This window comes from Thermobia domestica, chromosome 1, assembly GCF_964235325.1.
Source record: "Thermobia domestica chromosome 1, izTheDome1.hap1.1, whole genome shotgun sequence".
Classification (NCBI taxonomy): Eukaryota; Metazoa; Arthropoda; class Insecta; order Zygentoma; family Lepismatidae; genus Thermobia; species Thermobia domestica.
Genome location: NC_137454.1, coordinates 167,261,541 through 167,275,137, shown reverse-complemented (window position 1 = coordinate 167,275,137; position 13,597 = coordinate 167,261,541). Strand labels below are relative to the sequence as shown.

Below are 13,597 nucleotides of genomic sequence, written 5' to 3'. Positions count from 1 at the left end.
TACCATATAACTCCCATGGGGCTCCAGGTCTTGGTTTCGGAGCCTTTGTGGCACGGCTGGACAAACCACACTTACTTTTATTATATATATTGATTAATTCTACAGTATTTTTTATTGTAAGGGTTTATGAAAATAATGTTATTATCAAGCTATGTTCCCTCGAGTCATTGCAAACGTGCTCTTTTTTTTTTTTTTTTACTTTTACAATCTGGTAACCCTAACCATGAATTAATTTATTCGCTGAACTTTTTTTTTTAATTTTCCATAGACGATATGCCTGAATAAACCATCGTTTATTTAGTACTTTATTAATTGAGTTGGCTACACGTGCGTCTCTGACATCCCACATGACTGGAAGTACTAAGTTACATTCGAAAAAATCAAAGAAAAAAAGACGAATCAGCAGCTTTCCCGCCGAACTATTACCCAGGACCGCACCCATGCAAGACGCATGACGATTACTTTTCAAAGACTGAGCCAATCATGATGTAGGATGGTGGTGACGTCGGCAAGTCTATAAAAGCTTTGTGGCGCTGCGTTGATTTCATAATTTGTGCAGGAAGAGAACCAACGTTACTCGGTGTACTTCCTTATCATCAAAAATGGTACGTATAATTAGTAAAATGCTTTGATTTTCATGATATTAACTGTTTCAAAAGACGAATAAGCAAATAATATTCCAGTAAACTCAAAATCCAATGTTTAAAGCTTGGTATTGATGAATTAACGTTAATTACAAGTAGATGAGGTGGTTTCGCCATGTTTGTCGTATTGCAGAATGACCGTTATATTGAAGGATTTGTTCATTTACCAGACGAAGTTCGATAAGAATTTCGAAATCTACAAAGAAATTAATAGTGTTTGAGGTAATACGAAAAATTATGCTTTTTATGATTGTGATGAACGTTATTATTTAAAATTGGGAATTTTTTAGAGAATACCGGTGTGATCAAGTTGTGGGAGAGGGAAGGGTTTTATTAGTTTTAAGTGCGTTTGCGCAAATGGCTGTTTTTTCACTGTATTTTCTAGATAGTGTGCATGTGTGCATTGATTGGGATGAGGATTTTGACGAGTAATTGTCTGATTTTTTTCGAAACTGACTGAGAAATTCAGAAAGTGGAATACTATGGGTATTTCAATATAATGTACTGATGCTAGCGTTGCTTATAACTAGCAATACCTCAATTTTTGTAGATATGTTTTTAGTAGAACGATCAGTTGTTACGACCAGAGTTTAGATTCAGAGTAAGCGCAGGTACAAAGTCCACTTCACGTGGACTTGCAAGGAACTTGCTTGTTCCGGAATTGACGACGTAAATTTTAGTGTCTAGCCGTGCAAGTATTTAATAGCATTTTTCAGAAACTTAGGACTCTTTTGGAAGAGGTGCAACAAGGCTTGCCTATAGTTTCTACAACAGACGCTAACTTAGATTGTTTTTAACGGTCCGGTATTGCGGCAAGGGTGCTGGTGTAGTTTTGGCGCACCACATTTTGGAACATTTACAGTTGAAATTGAATACTTTGTATGAAAAGATATATTCATAAGGAACACATTTCTGCAGGCGACAAAATTTTATACGAAGTTATACAGGTGTATTTCAGGTTTACAAGTGTAGGGTTACTAATGTAATATTACACGTGCTTTACGATGGATAAAATAAGTGAGGCTGTATGAAAGATGACTGCTAGATGTTTTCCTACGGCGGTGTATTTCTGTATGGCAAGGTTCTAGATTACTGGTCCCCCTTTCCATTGGGCAGAAAACAACGTGCCCATCGGGGCTCTTAACCCACCTTCACTCGCTGACGCTCGCTCGGCAATACTGAGTAAATTAAATGTATATACAGAAAGAAACCTATTAAGCTACATGGGGGACCAGTAATCTAGAACCTTCCTTTTCTGTATAGTGCACAGAAGCTGTATTTTATGTTTACAAGTGGAACGTTACTAATACAAGCCATTACAAATGCTATTGAACGTCGTATGTTTACCAAAATCCACTTTTTCGCTATCTTAGCTTACGTGTATACCCACCATCGCTAACGCGCGAGCCCGCTAGCTTCGCCGTACCCTGACTGGCTTAGCATTCATGCTTATTAGTGGCTATCTGGCACAGTTTGGTTTCTGCTTTTCTAATGTGGTTCTTATGCCGTACATCCAGAGACTATATGCGAAAATCTAAATGGAGTTTTGGCTTTGGAAGATTTATCTCTGGTGGTCCCCTTGAATTTTATCTATACCGAGTGAGGTTTTCATGTCGCCCTGCGGAAACATTTAAAAGAGACAATAAGAAGGAAGTTAGTGAAAGAATTAGTTTTTCAATTATTTCTAGTGGTGCGCCAAGACTACACCTGCACGGCGGCAAGTAGTCTTGTTTTAATAAAAACATATACCCTACGCAGTTGTGTAGGCAAGCATTTTTTTTTTCAACGTACCGGTAATAAGATAGTTGGTACAAAGTTGTAACAAGGCCTATTATTTGTAGCTAGCGGTTTTTTCCGGCATGTATAGGTATATAAAGAAACGTGGTTAAGTCTCCGCAGATGTGAACAATCGATTCGTGTTTTGAGGAAGTACATTGCTAGTTCCGGCATTACTGCTGTAACGCCGGACCGATTTGAAAATCTAGAGAAAGTACCAGAATGTACTGCATTTGGTTATATTTGGTTGGATTACATTAAGTTACCTTAGATTACATTATTGGGCGTGTAGTTTTAGTATACGGATCCATAGTATAAATAGAAGTAGTTGTAGGAATGGGTTAGAAGCCCCGCAGGGGTTCGTTGAGTTCTGTTCTTGACATGAAATGGGCAAATTAAGGACTTGCCCAAATTTTTCTCTACAGTTTATGGATCCGTATAATAAAACAAGTGTACCTCCGCGAAATAGTCCACCCGCCTCCATGTATAGTGCAGCTTACAAAAAAAAAAAAAAAAAAAAAAAAAAAAAAAAAAAAAAAAAAAAAAAAAAACCCTTACCTAACATTCATTCGTTACAGGCAAAAAAAATGAGTCGCCTTAAATCTGTGGATTAGTATAATCACTACTCCAAAAGTGTACTGTTTTTTACTTACATTTGGTTTGGTTAGGTTCAGTTACAAGTTAGTTCAAAACGGATGAGTTTAATCTTTTAATATTTGGTATACAAAATTACTATTTGCATATAATTATGTTGTCCGTATATAACAAAAACTAGTACAAAACATGTGCTCGATGGCCACTAAAATGCACGAATGCTTTCCAAGTCAGGCGCGTCAGCGATGATCGGTATGCAAGCGAGAGAGTAGTGAGAAAGGGAGTTTTGGCCGATTTCATAGTTGCTCGATTTATATATAGTACATTGTGTTTCATACAATTTCAGCAACTGGCGCTCGTTATTTTCGTTCGGTTTGTCACTGCCTTGCCTGTGAATTTCTGTATACAACTAAAAACTTCAAACGGTCACATGCGCACCATTACTGCCTTTCCGGCTACTAAATCATGTGTACCTCTCCGCCAAATAGGTCATTGCCTTTACATACAGTGCCGCTTATATGATAGCCAGCAACCACCATAACTTTCCCCTCATCTGAATTTCACTGATTTCCTTAGGAACTAAAATAAATTCAATTCACCCGGTAAATTTCCGGTATTTATTCCGAAGTTGGGCGTCCACTTTCGACACATTTTTTCACTGTTATCTCCTATCCACACTTTCTGCAATTTATTAGGTTCATTAATCCGTGCTTTTCACAAACTTTTAAAAGATTTTGCTCGTTATCAACGTATTGCTTCACAAATGTTAAAACTGTTAGTTCATTGCCCTTGTACATTCGCCATGTTGATTAACATAAATGCTAGTTTCTTTCCCAAATGCAACTGTTCGGTTACCTTGTGCCAAGTAGTTCCCTCCGCCCGCCGTATAGTCCCATGTCTATAACCGCTTGTATATAACAAATAAAGATTTTTCGAGACTTCTATATTATCAAGCACACAAACTATCAAGTTATTCATATCTTTCCTGTAAATTTTAAATTTTGCTGGAAACGGACGCCCAACTTTGAAACTTAACCTAAGTTTCCTAAATTTGGTCCAGCGATGTAACAACCCGTAATCTGACCGAACCTAACCTAAACTTTAATTTATTCATGTCGTTGCAGTGTTGGAGAGCTGGAGGGAATTAAAGGCGAGTGGCCTTGATTTGATAAGAGTATAGCTTTTATTCACAAAATTAGTAATTTAAAGCTATACATGATGGACGAGCTAATGTTTACTATCCTGTAAATATAGTTCATGTGGGAAATGATTAATTTTTTGGAATCTGTCAGGATCAAGTTTGGGTTTAGCAGTGTTTAAAATTCGACAATTAACTAGCAAGTAGGCCCTAGTTGTTTCATAGAAAACGTCACGTGAAATTTCAACGTGTGCCATGAATGTATATTGGGTATGACAAACTTTGTAGTGTATGAAACTCCTTATTTAACAGTAAGTTGCACTAATAGGAAGAAGATTGACCGGTTAAGCATTTTGAATGTTCTGCATTTTTGAGACTCACAGCTCGTGTTCGTGTCTGGAAGAGGACAATGTTATTTACATTGTGAAGTGAAACCTACGCTGACCTAGATTTTCTGTGCCTATCAGACGTATTGGTTGGAGCCGAAAATTAGATCCTGGTACTTAGATTGAGAGCGGAAGTGACTGAACTTCTTATCCATATTGGTAAACAAGTGAATTCTTTACTTACGCTGCAAACCTAAGTGCGAGGTACTAAAATATATTTTCAGTTCTAAACAATAAGTGTTAGGTGAGGAAAGCGAAGATGTGCTTTCCACTTACGTGAATTTTCCTTGCCATTAATCTTTGATCCATTTACTCTGAAATATCTAGTTTTGGAGAGTTAGAAATTGTAATTATCTGACGTTTATTGACCAACGCAAACCATAACCATTGCACCTTTCATTTGTAGTTCTTTTGGAATTCACTGGAAACAAATTACCCCAGAAATTGACAAAAATGTCATACTTATTCCACCCATTGGATCTAATTAAATTACAGATGCATTAACAAATATCCTCTAAGATAAGCTGCAGGTTTCATGTTTAGTTTTCTGCACCTTAGCTCAGTGATGGCACTCCTTGATTTTTACAAGAAGTTGATTAGTTGCTAATTAACTCCCTATACAAAAAAAATACAATGTTGATTAAAATGTCTTTAAGATCAATCTGCCTTTGTATGAGGATAGTTCAAGTCTTTCCTTATTACCTGATATTGCAACTTAAAATAGCGACATCAAGCGGTGCTGTGAACATTTCAGGAAACTTATTCCAGTGTATAGTTCATTTTATTAGGTTGTCAGTAGAACATGGAAAGATTGATAAACTGTCGGTAAAGGATTGCTAAAACTACCCTCTTACACAATAATGTTTGCCGTATCTCTTGCCGTTGCACTGGTTGATAACCATAAAATAAATTGTTCTAAAGGTATTTTAAGCTCCTGTTCTTTTCCTTAAATATTCGTGTAATGCATTCAGAGCTATACTCTGCTGAGTTCACTTACCAGCCGTCTTGGCGTACAACTTTAGAGGAACACCGGAAGTGTTGGTACTGGAGCGGATCAAGTAAGAGGGGCGTTTACCACCAATTAGCTATTTAAGTTTAGCTCGACTTAACAATGGATGATTGTTTGGCTTAGATTAGTAAAGTTTGATAGATTTGAGTGGTGCAGATCATGAATGAGGGATTTTTTTTTTTTTGGTATTTATCATGTGAAATTAGTTTATCTTCAGTACTATTAGCCTGTGCTTGGAGTTCCGTGCATTTGATTACGTCTGCTATGTTTCGTGACGGTGTGTGGGGGACCGGTGGAGACGGGATAACACTGGCTAAATTAACATTGTCTCCCCCCCCCCCCAATGGTTCCCCCTACTCACCTCAAATCACTCGAAGCTACTATAAACTTCGCAGAGTTGAGCTTAAGAAATCTTTGGGTAACAGCTTAATTTGGTAAACTTAGACTGTAATGGTTCTTGAAACAGATCATGGCTCTGAATTAAAATATAGGTAGTTATTAGGTTTTTCGTACTTTTCCTTGCTCCGTCTGTTTTATGTGATTTGTTGGAAGGTTATGTAGGTTCAAAAGTGCATGTCGGATTTTTAGTCTGTAGAAAGAGCGTGAGTGGTCTAATAGGTATGGAAAATCACGCGGAATATGTGCAGTAGATAAATAAATAAAAAAGCTACTACTAAATATAAAATGAAAGGTTCGTTTAAAGAATGGCTTCTACGTGCAAAACTTCCAAAATTGCTATAACCTGTAATAGCGAAACTACATAGGGCTTCAGAAGTACAGTGTATGATAGGTTTGAAATTTGATACTTCTAATTCGTTGTAAAGGTAACAAATTTGGAGAATGTTTGTATGGAATGACATCTTATGATTAAACTAGCTAATGTTTTTGTTTTTCTTTCTTCAGCGTGAATGTATCAGTATACATGTTGGCCAAGCCGGTGTACAGATCGGCAATGCCTGCTGGGAACTGTATTGCCTTGAACATGGCATACAACCTGACGGTCAGATGCCATCAGACAAGACAATCGGCGGTGGTGATGACAGTTTCAACACATTCTTCAGTGAAACGGGTGCAGGAAAGCATGTTCCACGAGCAGTATTTGTAGACTTGGAACCAACAGTAGTAGGTACGTATATATGCATGAAGAACTTTGTACATATGTGATTTTATAATTTTAGTAGTAAAACTTGTAAAGCCTAGGTAGTTTGTCAACTAATTTGTAATTGGATCAGTTCTTTATTAAGTTTGGTTCGGAACTTCTGTTCGCAAGACTGGTAAAATTGTAGACTTCAAAAATGTGTAATCATTTCTTAACACTCGTCGGAACTTGACCTCTCGGATAATGTAATATTTGGATAGGAATTTGGACGTAAATGCGCTGGGAATGAAGCCCGGGTCTTCTGTTTAACGAGATCGAAGCATTACCCAACGCTGCTTTCCCCAACATCTTTCATTCTGAGGTTGTGGATGTACTGCTCCACGTTGTGAACCCACGTGCACGTATTGCTCCAGCCCATTTTTCGTATTCCGACTCTTCAGTTCATTTTGTGGTCATTATTTTGACGCTGGATTGAGCAAGTAGTAGGAGTTGGAATTCATGTGGATCTTACTACTCAAACGAAACCACAGGAGTGAAATGTTAAGGAAACTGAGTGTGCGGATCTGCACCATAAGTCGGTGATAGGTTTACCTGCACTTTTAACTCAATTTTTTGCCTCCTTACACACAAAGAATACGGTATACCGCAAGCAAAGAAATTTTCAATTTGTCATTACTTAAATTACCTAGGGGCGAGAATTTAAAAGTGTTGATATGAATCACCAGGAAAAATGAGTATACGTGCCGCAGATTTCGTCCAACTTCGTACGATTTGGTAAATTTTATGTAGGAATTTTGATAGGAAAGCACTGGAAGCTCTGTCGGGCACTTCGGGGGATTCCCCCGAACTCTGATCTCTGGCTTAGTTGGGTCAGTTTTAACTAGTTGAGCATTGTGTTTAGCATATTAAATAAACCCTTCTAGGCGGAAATATTTCTATTGCGGTAAAAGTAGATAAACATGGTTCTTTTCGTCTAGGTGGTTTGATACGTGACTGAAGTCCCCGCCCCCATTTTTTAAATACTAGTTAGAGGACTAATTATCTCTCGCATTATTATTATTATTATTCAAAACGTTGCCACCCGAAAGTAAATTCTAGTGTGTTTACTAGTAGGATTTAACCTTACATCCCATGTCATAGCGTAAGGATTTAACCTTACATCCAAAATGAGTCAAGGCAAGCATACTGTTATTGGTACAGTCGATTCGACTGGGTTTCTGTAGTGAATTCTCAGCCCTCAGAGCATTGGGATATCTTTGATACGTTACGTATGTCCCTATAGTTGCTGCTGCATCTAGACTGAGAATCCTTGGGTTTAGTTTCTTTGACTATAGCGTCAAAAGTGTTATGTAATTTTTGCAATTGTTCTAGATTCCTCAATCACGGGTTCTAGTAAAATGGAATAGGTTTAGTTTATATTTTGTATATGATAAATTTACAGGTTTAGAAATTCGATCTAAAATTGACATTTTGGTATACTGTTTGTTTCTTTCTATGCATTTCCAACAATCATTGCACATTAAGTGGTTTAAGCTGCAGTTTGTTAGTCTGCTTCCTCTTACCGGATCAGGGTGTATATCGGTCACGAAAGTCAAGAGATCAGAGAATGTCATGAAAGTCAAATGTACCTTTTGAGTTACGGATTTTTTATTGTAGAAATGAAAGTACAGAGTGCAAAATTTTGTTCTATAAAACTTCAAAATTCTTCGCCAAAAATTACTATGGTCGGCTTTAGACGCTACCAAATCGCAAGCATAGTACGCTTCTATCGCATTCATGAAAATTCACCTAATTCGCACCCACATTCACTCGATTGTTACGAAATTTTATGGTTTAGTAAGGAAAAGGTCACGAAATTTAATTCTGGAATTTTGGTAGACACCCTGTGAATACGCGAAATCTCACATTTATACGAATACTTTTAAGTTTGCCTCAGAGTTATGTTGAGAAGCATTTTAATGAGTTTAGTTGAGAGCTGTAGTTGAAAATCATTGACAGCTCGAGGTTGCAGATGATAGTAGTCAATCTTGGTCTTAAGATAACGTCAATGAGATAAATATACTCCTTGTTCTATCCTGAAAAAATGAAAGGTCGTAAGTTTGATATAAAATGGGATAAATCAGGTGGATTGCGAGTGTTTAGATGAAAATAAGGAATAAGCTTTAGCTGATTGCTCCCGAAGCGGAAGGAAATTTCTGCATATGGGAGCAGTATTTAGTGTCTGAAACAAAAGGAGAGTGCGTGTTTCGTTTGTTTGTGGTTGAAGTTAGGTGAGGATTTATAAAGATAAGTTTCCGTACGGAAAGGGATAATGTAAATGGACTACATTGGGTTTACATGTTTCTAAGCGTGAATATGAGAGTTGAAGTAATTATTTCTAGGATTTTAACTGATAGGCTGATTTTTTGCATAGAAGGTTTTATTGAAATTAACGCAAATTTTAATGAAGTGCTTATGACGTCTTGACTCCCCTAGCATATCTTTTGCTAGGATAAATCTGGAATTACTCAATTTCAATTTGGAGTTCATTAAGCTAAAAGTTTGTTCCGCAAGTTGACAGGATTAGCGGGAAAGTGTTGGGATGGCTAGCCTGATAATCGAACTCCTTAACCCTTGTGTACTACCAAGAACATAGTTAACACAGGAATGATCATGGAGTCTTCTCCCCCATCTAAATCACGTCCTTTACGTTGAGCCATCAGACAACTGAAATTTTTAGTAGGCATCTTCAGCATACACTAGTTAGAATGCAAGAAAAGACTGAATTGTAATCTCACTTCTTTAGAAGATATATATCATGAATATCTCCTGGGGTCCCAAAAGACCCCATGGTAGTACACAAAGATTAATGTGATTCGTTCACCCGTAACCCCTTCGACTGAATGTTGCTTTTAGGGTATGATACGCAGTTTTCTTTTTCTTTCAGCATGACACTCATGTGATTTACTTTCCGTATTAGCGTTGGGATCATTAATGACTTTTTTTCTTTTCCAGATGAGGTTCGAACGGGTACTTACAGGCAGCTATTTCACCCCGAGCAACTGATCACAGGAAAGGAAGATGCAGCCAACAATTACGCAAGAGGCCACTACACAATTGGAAAAGAAATTGTGGATTTGGTATTGGACAGGATCCGAAAGTTGGCTGACCAATGCACCGGACTGCAAGGTTTCCTAATCTTCCATTCCTTTGGCGGTGGCACTGGATCCGGTTTTACGTCTTTGTTGATGGAACGTTTGTCTGTAGACTACGGCAAGAAGAGCAAACTCGAATTCGCAATTTACCCAGCCCCACAGGTATATTTCTATATAGTTGGTTAAAATTTCCTTAGTTTCATATATTCAAGTTGATTTTGACTGTTCACTACCTGCGTAGTCTTTTTGGCCTATTGATTTGTGAGAAGTCTTTTTCTGTTTTCTTTGAAAGGCTTGAAATTTCAGTGGTGTGAGTGCAAGTCTGCCCCTTTCTGAAAGTTAAATTTTAATAAATTTAAGTAATATTTAATTCATATGTAGTAAATTCAACTTGAATAAGTAAAACATTTGACGACTTAGTCTGTAATACCATCCAGGTCGATTTCAAAGAAATTTTCCATACGATGGATGGGCTAAAAATAGATGTGGGTAGTAAAAACCGGTAATGTTGACTGAGACTAATAACTTTGGACAAATACGCTTCGAATTACATACGTACAAGCTTTTGCGCATGTCTCGATAGAAAAGAACTTTTCACTAACCAATTATTTCTACATATTAATGCTAGGGTTCCATGTTTGATCTGGTCAGTGTGTTGGTGGTGAAAAGGGATGATCTGAAAATGTAATACAGGAAAATAACTAATCATGGATGTGTGCTTGACCAAACTTGAGGAATGCTTTGTTGAATAAGTAGTAAGAGAAGTGGACATTATTTTTTGGTGACACGTGAAAACATGAAATGTATCAGTTTTGTATGAAAATGTTGTGTACCTAAAACATTTTTTCGTGTACTTAAAACACTTTTTCACTATTTGTAGGCCATATAACGCTCGCTATTAAACGCGAAATTCTGTAGCATTAGCGAAATTTGCAACAAGTCTCGATATTCCACGGAATTTACGCGTAAGTGACAATTGTTCGATTTATTCATTACCATTATTTCTCCCTTATGCACACTTAACCATGAGTAAACGCTATTAGTTCGTTATTTGTCTTCCACAATGAAATATGGGACTGTCGGATGTCTGGCGCAAGCCCTGCCTCAATTTTTCTTAGCTGCAACAAGTGTGGTGCCAGATTTGCCTCGTGTACTTCTGAACGGCAAAGCAACCGGTACATTGCCGAAAATCACAAGATTTGATAGAGCACAAGAATTTAAAGAGCATTGTTACTAAGTTTTTGATGCACGTCAAAAACTAGTTGTGTAAATTTTGTAATATTAGACTAGACTGGAAGCTACGCGATTCGTGTGTGAAGGACAATGAAAGCGAAAATCACAAAAGTTTTTGTTACCGAGAAAAGAACAAATTCAACACCAGAAAATACTGCTAAGAATAAGTATTCAGTAAGGTATCACATTTAGTTGTCCGTAAATAGTCTTCTGAAACCTCAGCCTCGACTTGAGGATCCGATTGACACTGAGCAGATTTCTTTATTAATCCTCGATATAGACAAGTTTTCAATGATTTTACTGGAATAGTGCTAATTTTCTTTCGCATGTAGGTTCCTTTGTGGGTTTGTCGTTGATTTTTTGGAGTTTACTCACTATTTTAGGGAATTCTTGAGTTTTCCAGATATAAGCCGAAATTTGTCAATCCTTCATGTTTTTTTTTTATAGAAAGTAATGCTTTCAGTAAACAAGATGTGCAGTTGGATTGCCAGTTGATTTTATGTATTTCCACAAGTTTTTAAAATGAACTATATTTCTAAAGCTTTGCATAAATTTTGCTATAAAATGATCATTGATCAGTTCCAATTCTTCGCTTTCCTTAGCTGAACTTTAATTGGATGCGTTTTCGTAAATGAACTTTGTGTATGCTGAACCATTGACATGAGCCAGTTTCTCAAATTGTTCTCTAGTTGAACTCTTACTGTTCTCTTGAGAAAGCAAATCTGCAGTTTAAAATGTTTTGAGTATGTACGGGAATCTGTTAATGTTCATTAAAATACCTTAATTTTATATATATAGCTTTTGAGATTTGCATAATCTGCGGACCTCAGTTTGAGAAACTGGCATATGTAATCGCAAGTACCAAATCTATATAATTACTTTGCTCATCGCACTTTTTTGTGGGAGGGATATAATTACAACCGTTCTGTCAACAATAGAATTTAAGTAGTAAAAGTATCGTATGCAGCGAGATGACTTAACGATGATTGTATTTCAATTTCAGGTGTCTACTGCTGTTGTTGAACCATACAACTCCATCCTCACCACCCACACTACCCTTGAACATTCCGACTGTGCATTTATGGTAGATAACGAAGCCATTTACGATATTTGCAGGCGAAATTTGGATATCGAACGACCAACATACACAAATTTGAACAGGTTGATCGGTCAAATCGTGTCTTCAATCACTGCCTCTCTTCGCTTCGATGGTGCCTTGAACGTTGACCTGACTGAATTCCAGACCAACTTGGTACCCTATCCTCGTATCCATTTCCCCCTTGTTACCTATGCCCCTGTGATCTCTGCAGAAAAGGCATACCATGAACAACTGTCAGTCGCTGAAATCACCAACGCTTGCTTCGAGCCAGCAAACCAGATGGTGAAATGTGATCCACGACATGGAAAATACATGGCCTGTTGTATGTTGTACAGAGGCGACGTCGTACCTAAGGATGTGAATGCCGCTATTGCCACCATTAAGACAAAGCGCACCATCCAATTTGTTGATTGGTGTCCCACAGGTTTTAAGGTGGGCATCAATTACCAACCACCAACTGTTGTACCTGGTGGTGACCTGGCCAAAGTTCAGCGTGCTGTTTGCATGTTGAGTAACACAACGGCCATTGCCGAAGCCTGGGCCAGGCTGGATCACAAGTTCGATCTCATGTACGCTAAGCGAGCTTTCGTTCACTGGTATGTGGGTGAGGGTATGGAGGAAGGAGAATTCTCAGAAGCCCGTGAGGATCTTGCTGCCCTCGAGAAGGACTACGAGGAAGTTGGAATGGATTCCGTTGAGGGTGAGGGAGAAGGTGCTGAGGAGTACTAATTTCCCCCACTGGGTCAGCCATTCGACATCCAGCCCAAGCGAACAAGTCATTGTTAATGGAACTTCCAGTTCTGTCAGCATTCCTGTTCGAATAAATTTCTAAGGAAATGAAGAAATATTGCCTTTTATTCTATAATCTCTTGCAACTTCTGTCCTTAGGCCTTTTAAATTTTGTTTTATACCTTGTCAGCATGGTATTCTGTTATGAAAAAAGGATGTCCGGGACCGTTTTTGAATGTTACAGGTGCGTTAAATCTTCCCGTAGTGAATTATAGCAGGTAACTCATACTTTACTTCCCACACTTATTGCACAATAAATACACAAGTAGTCTGTCATCGCATTTGCATAACAATTCTAGGAACCAGAATAATTCTCCCAAATAAGTATCTACAATCACTGCGGAAGGACTTTCTGATTACACTGCTTTATGCGTTTAATTAAACGCCTATTGATTTTTTTCAGGATAATTAGTGTATTTCAACGTTCACAGTGAAGGTTTTACTCCGCTCTGACTTTTTACTGAAGATTTAAACTCGTTATATGCATTTTATTTTATTTTATTTTTTTTTTTTTTAAATAAATAATCGGTCTTAAAGCGTGGCTATCCACCTATTGAGGAATGTTCGGCTTGACTTAGACCTCTATCAGCACAATATTTACATGTGTATGGTAAGAAGGTAGGATTGTGTGCTAACTTACATGTAATGCCTTTCCATAACCTGGGACATCGGGTAGATATTAACAAGCCTCTCCCG

At 37.7% G+C, this 13,597-nt stretch overlaps 1 protein-coding gene across 1 annotated transcript; it reads left to right on the top strand.

Annotated features, from left to right (window-relative positions):
* The first annotated feature begins 446 nt into the window (after positions 1 to 446).
* Positions 447 to 12,957, top strand: LOC145690842 (tubulin alpha-1 chain). Its single transcript, XM_081766195.1, has 4 exons — positions 447 to 605; positions 6,451 to 6,673; positions 9,641 to 9,942; positions 12,017 to 12,957. Exons 1-4 carry the CDS (start codon positions 603 to 605, stop codon positions 12,839 to 12,841), a joined length of 1,353 nt encoding a protein of 450 aa, XP_081622321.1. The 5' UTR covers positions 447 to 602; the 3' UTR covers positions 12,842 to 12,957.
* Positions 12,958 to 13,597: the final 640 nt, after the last annotated feature.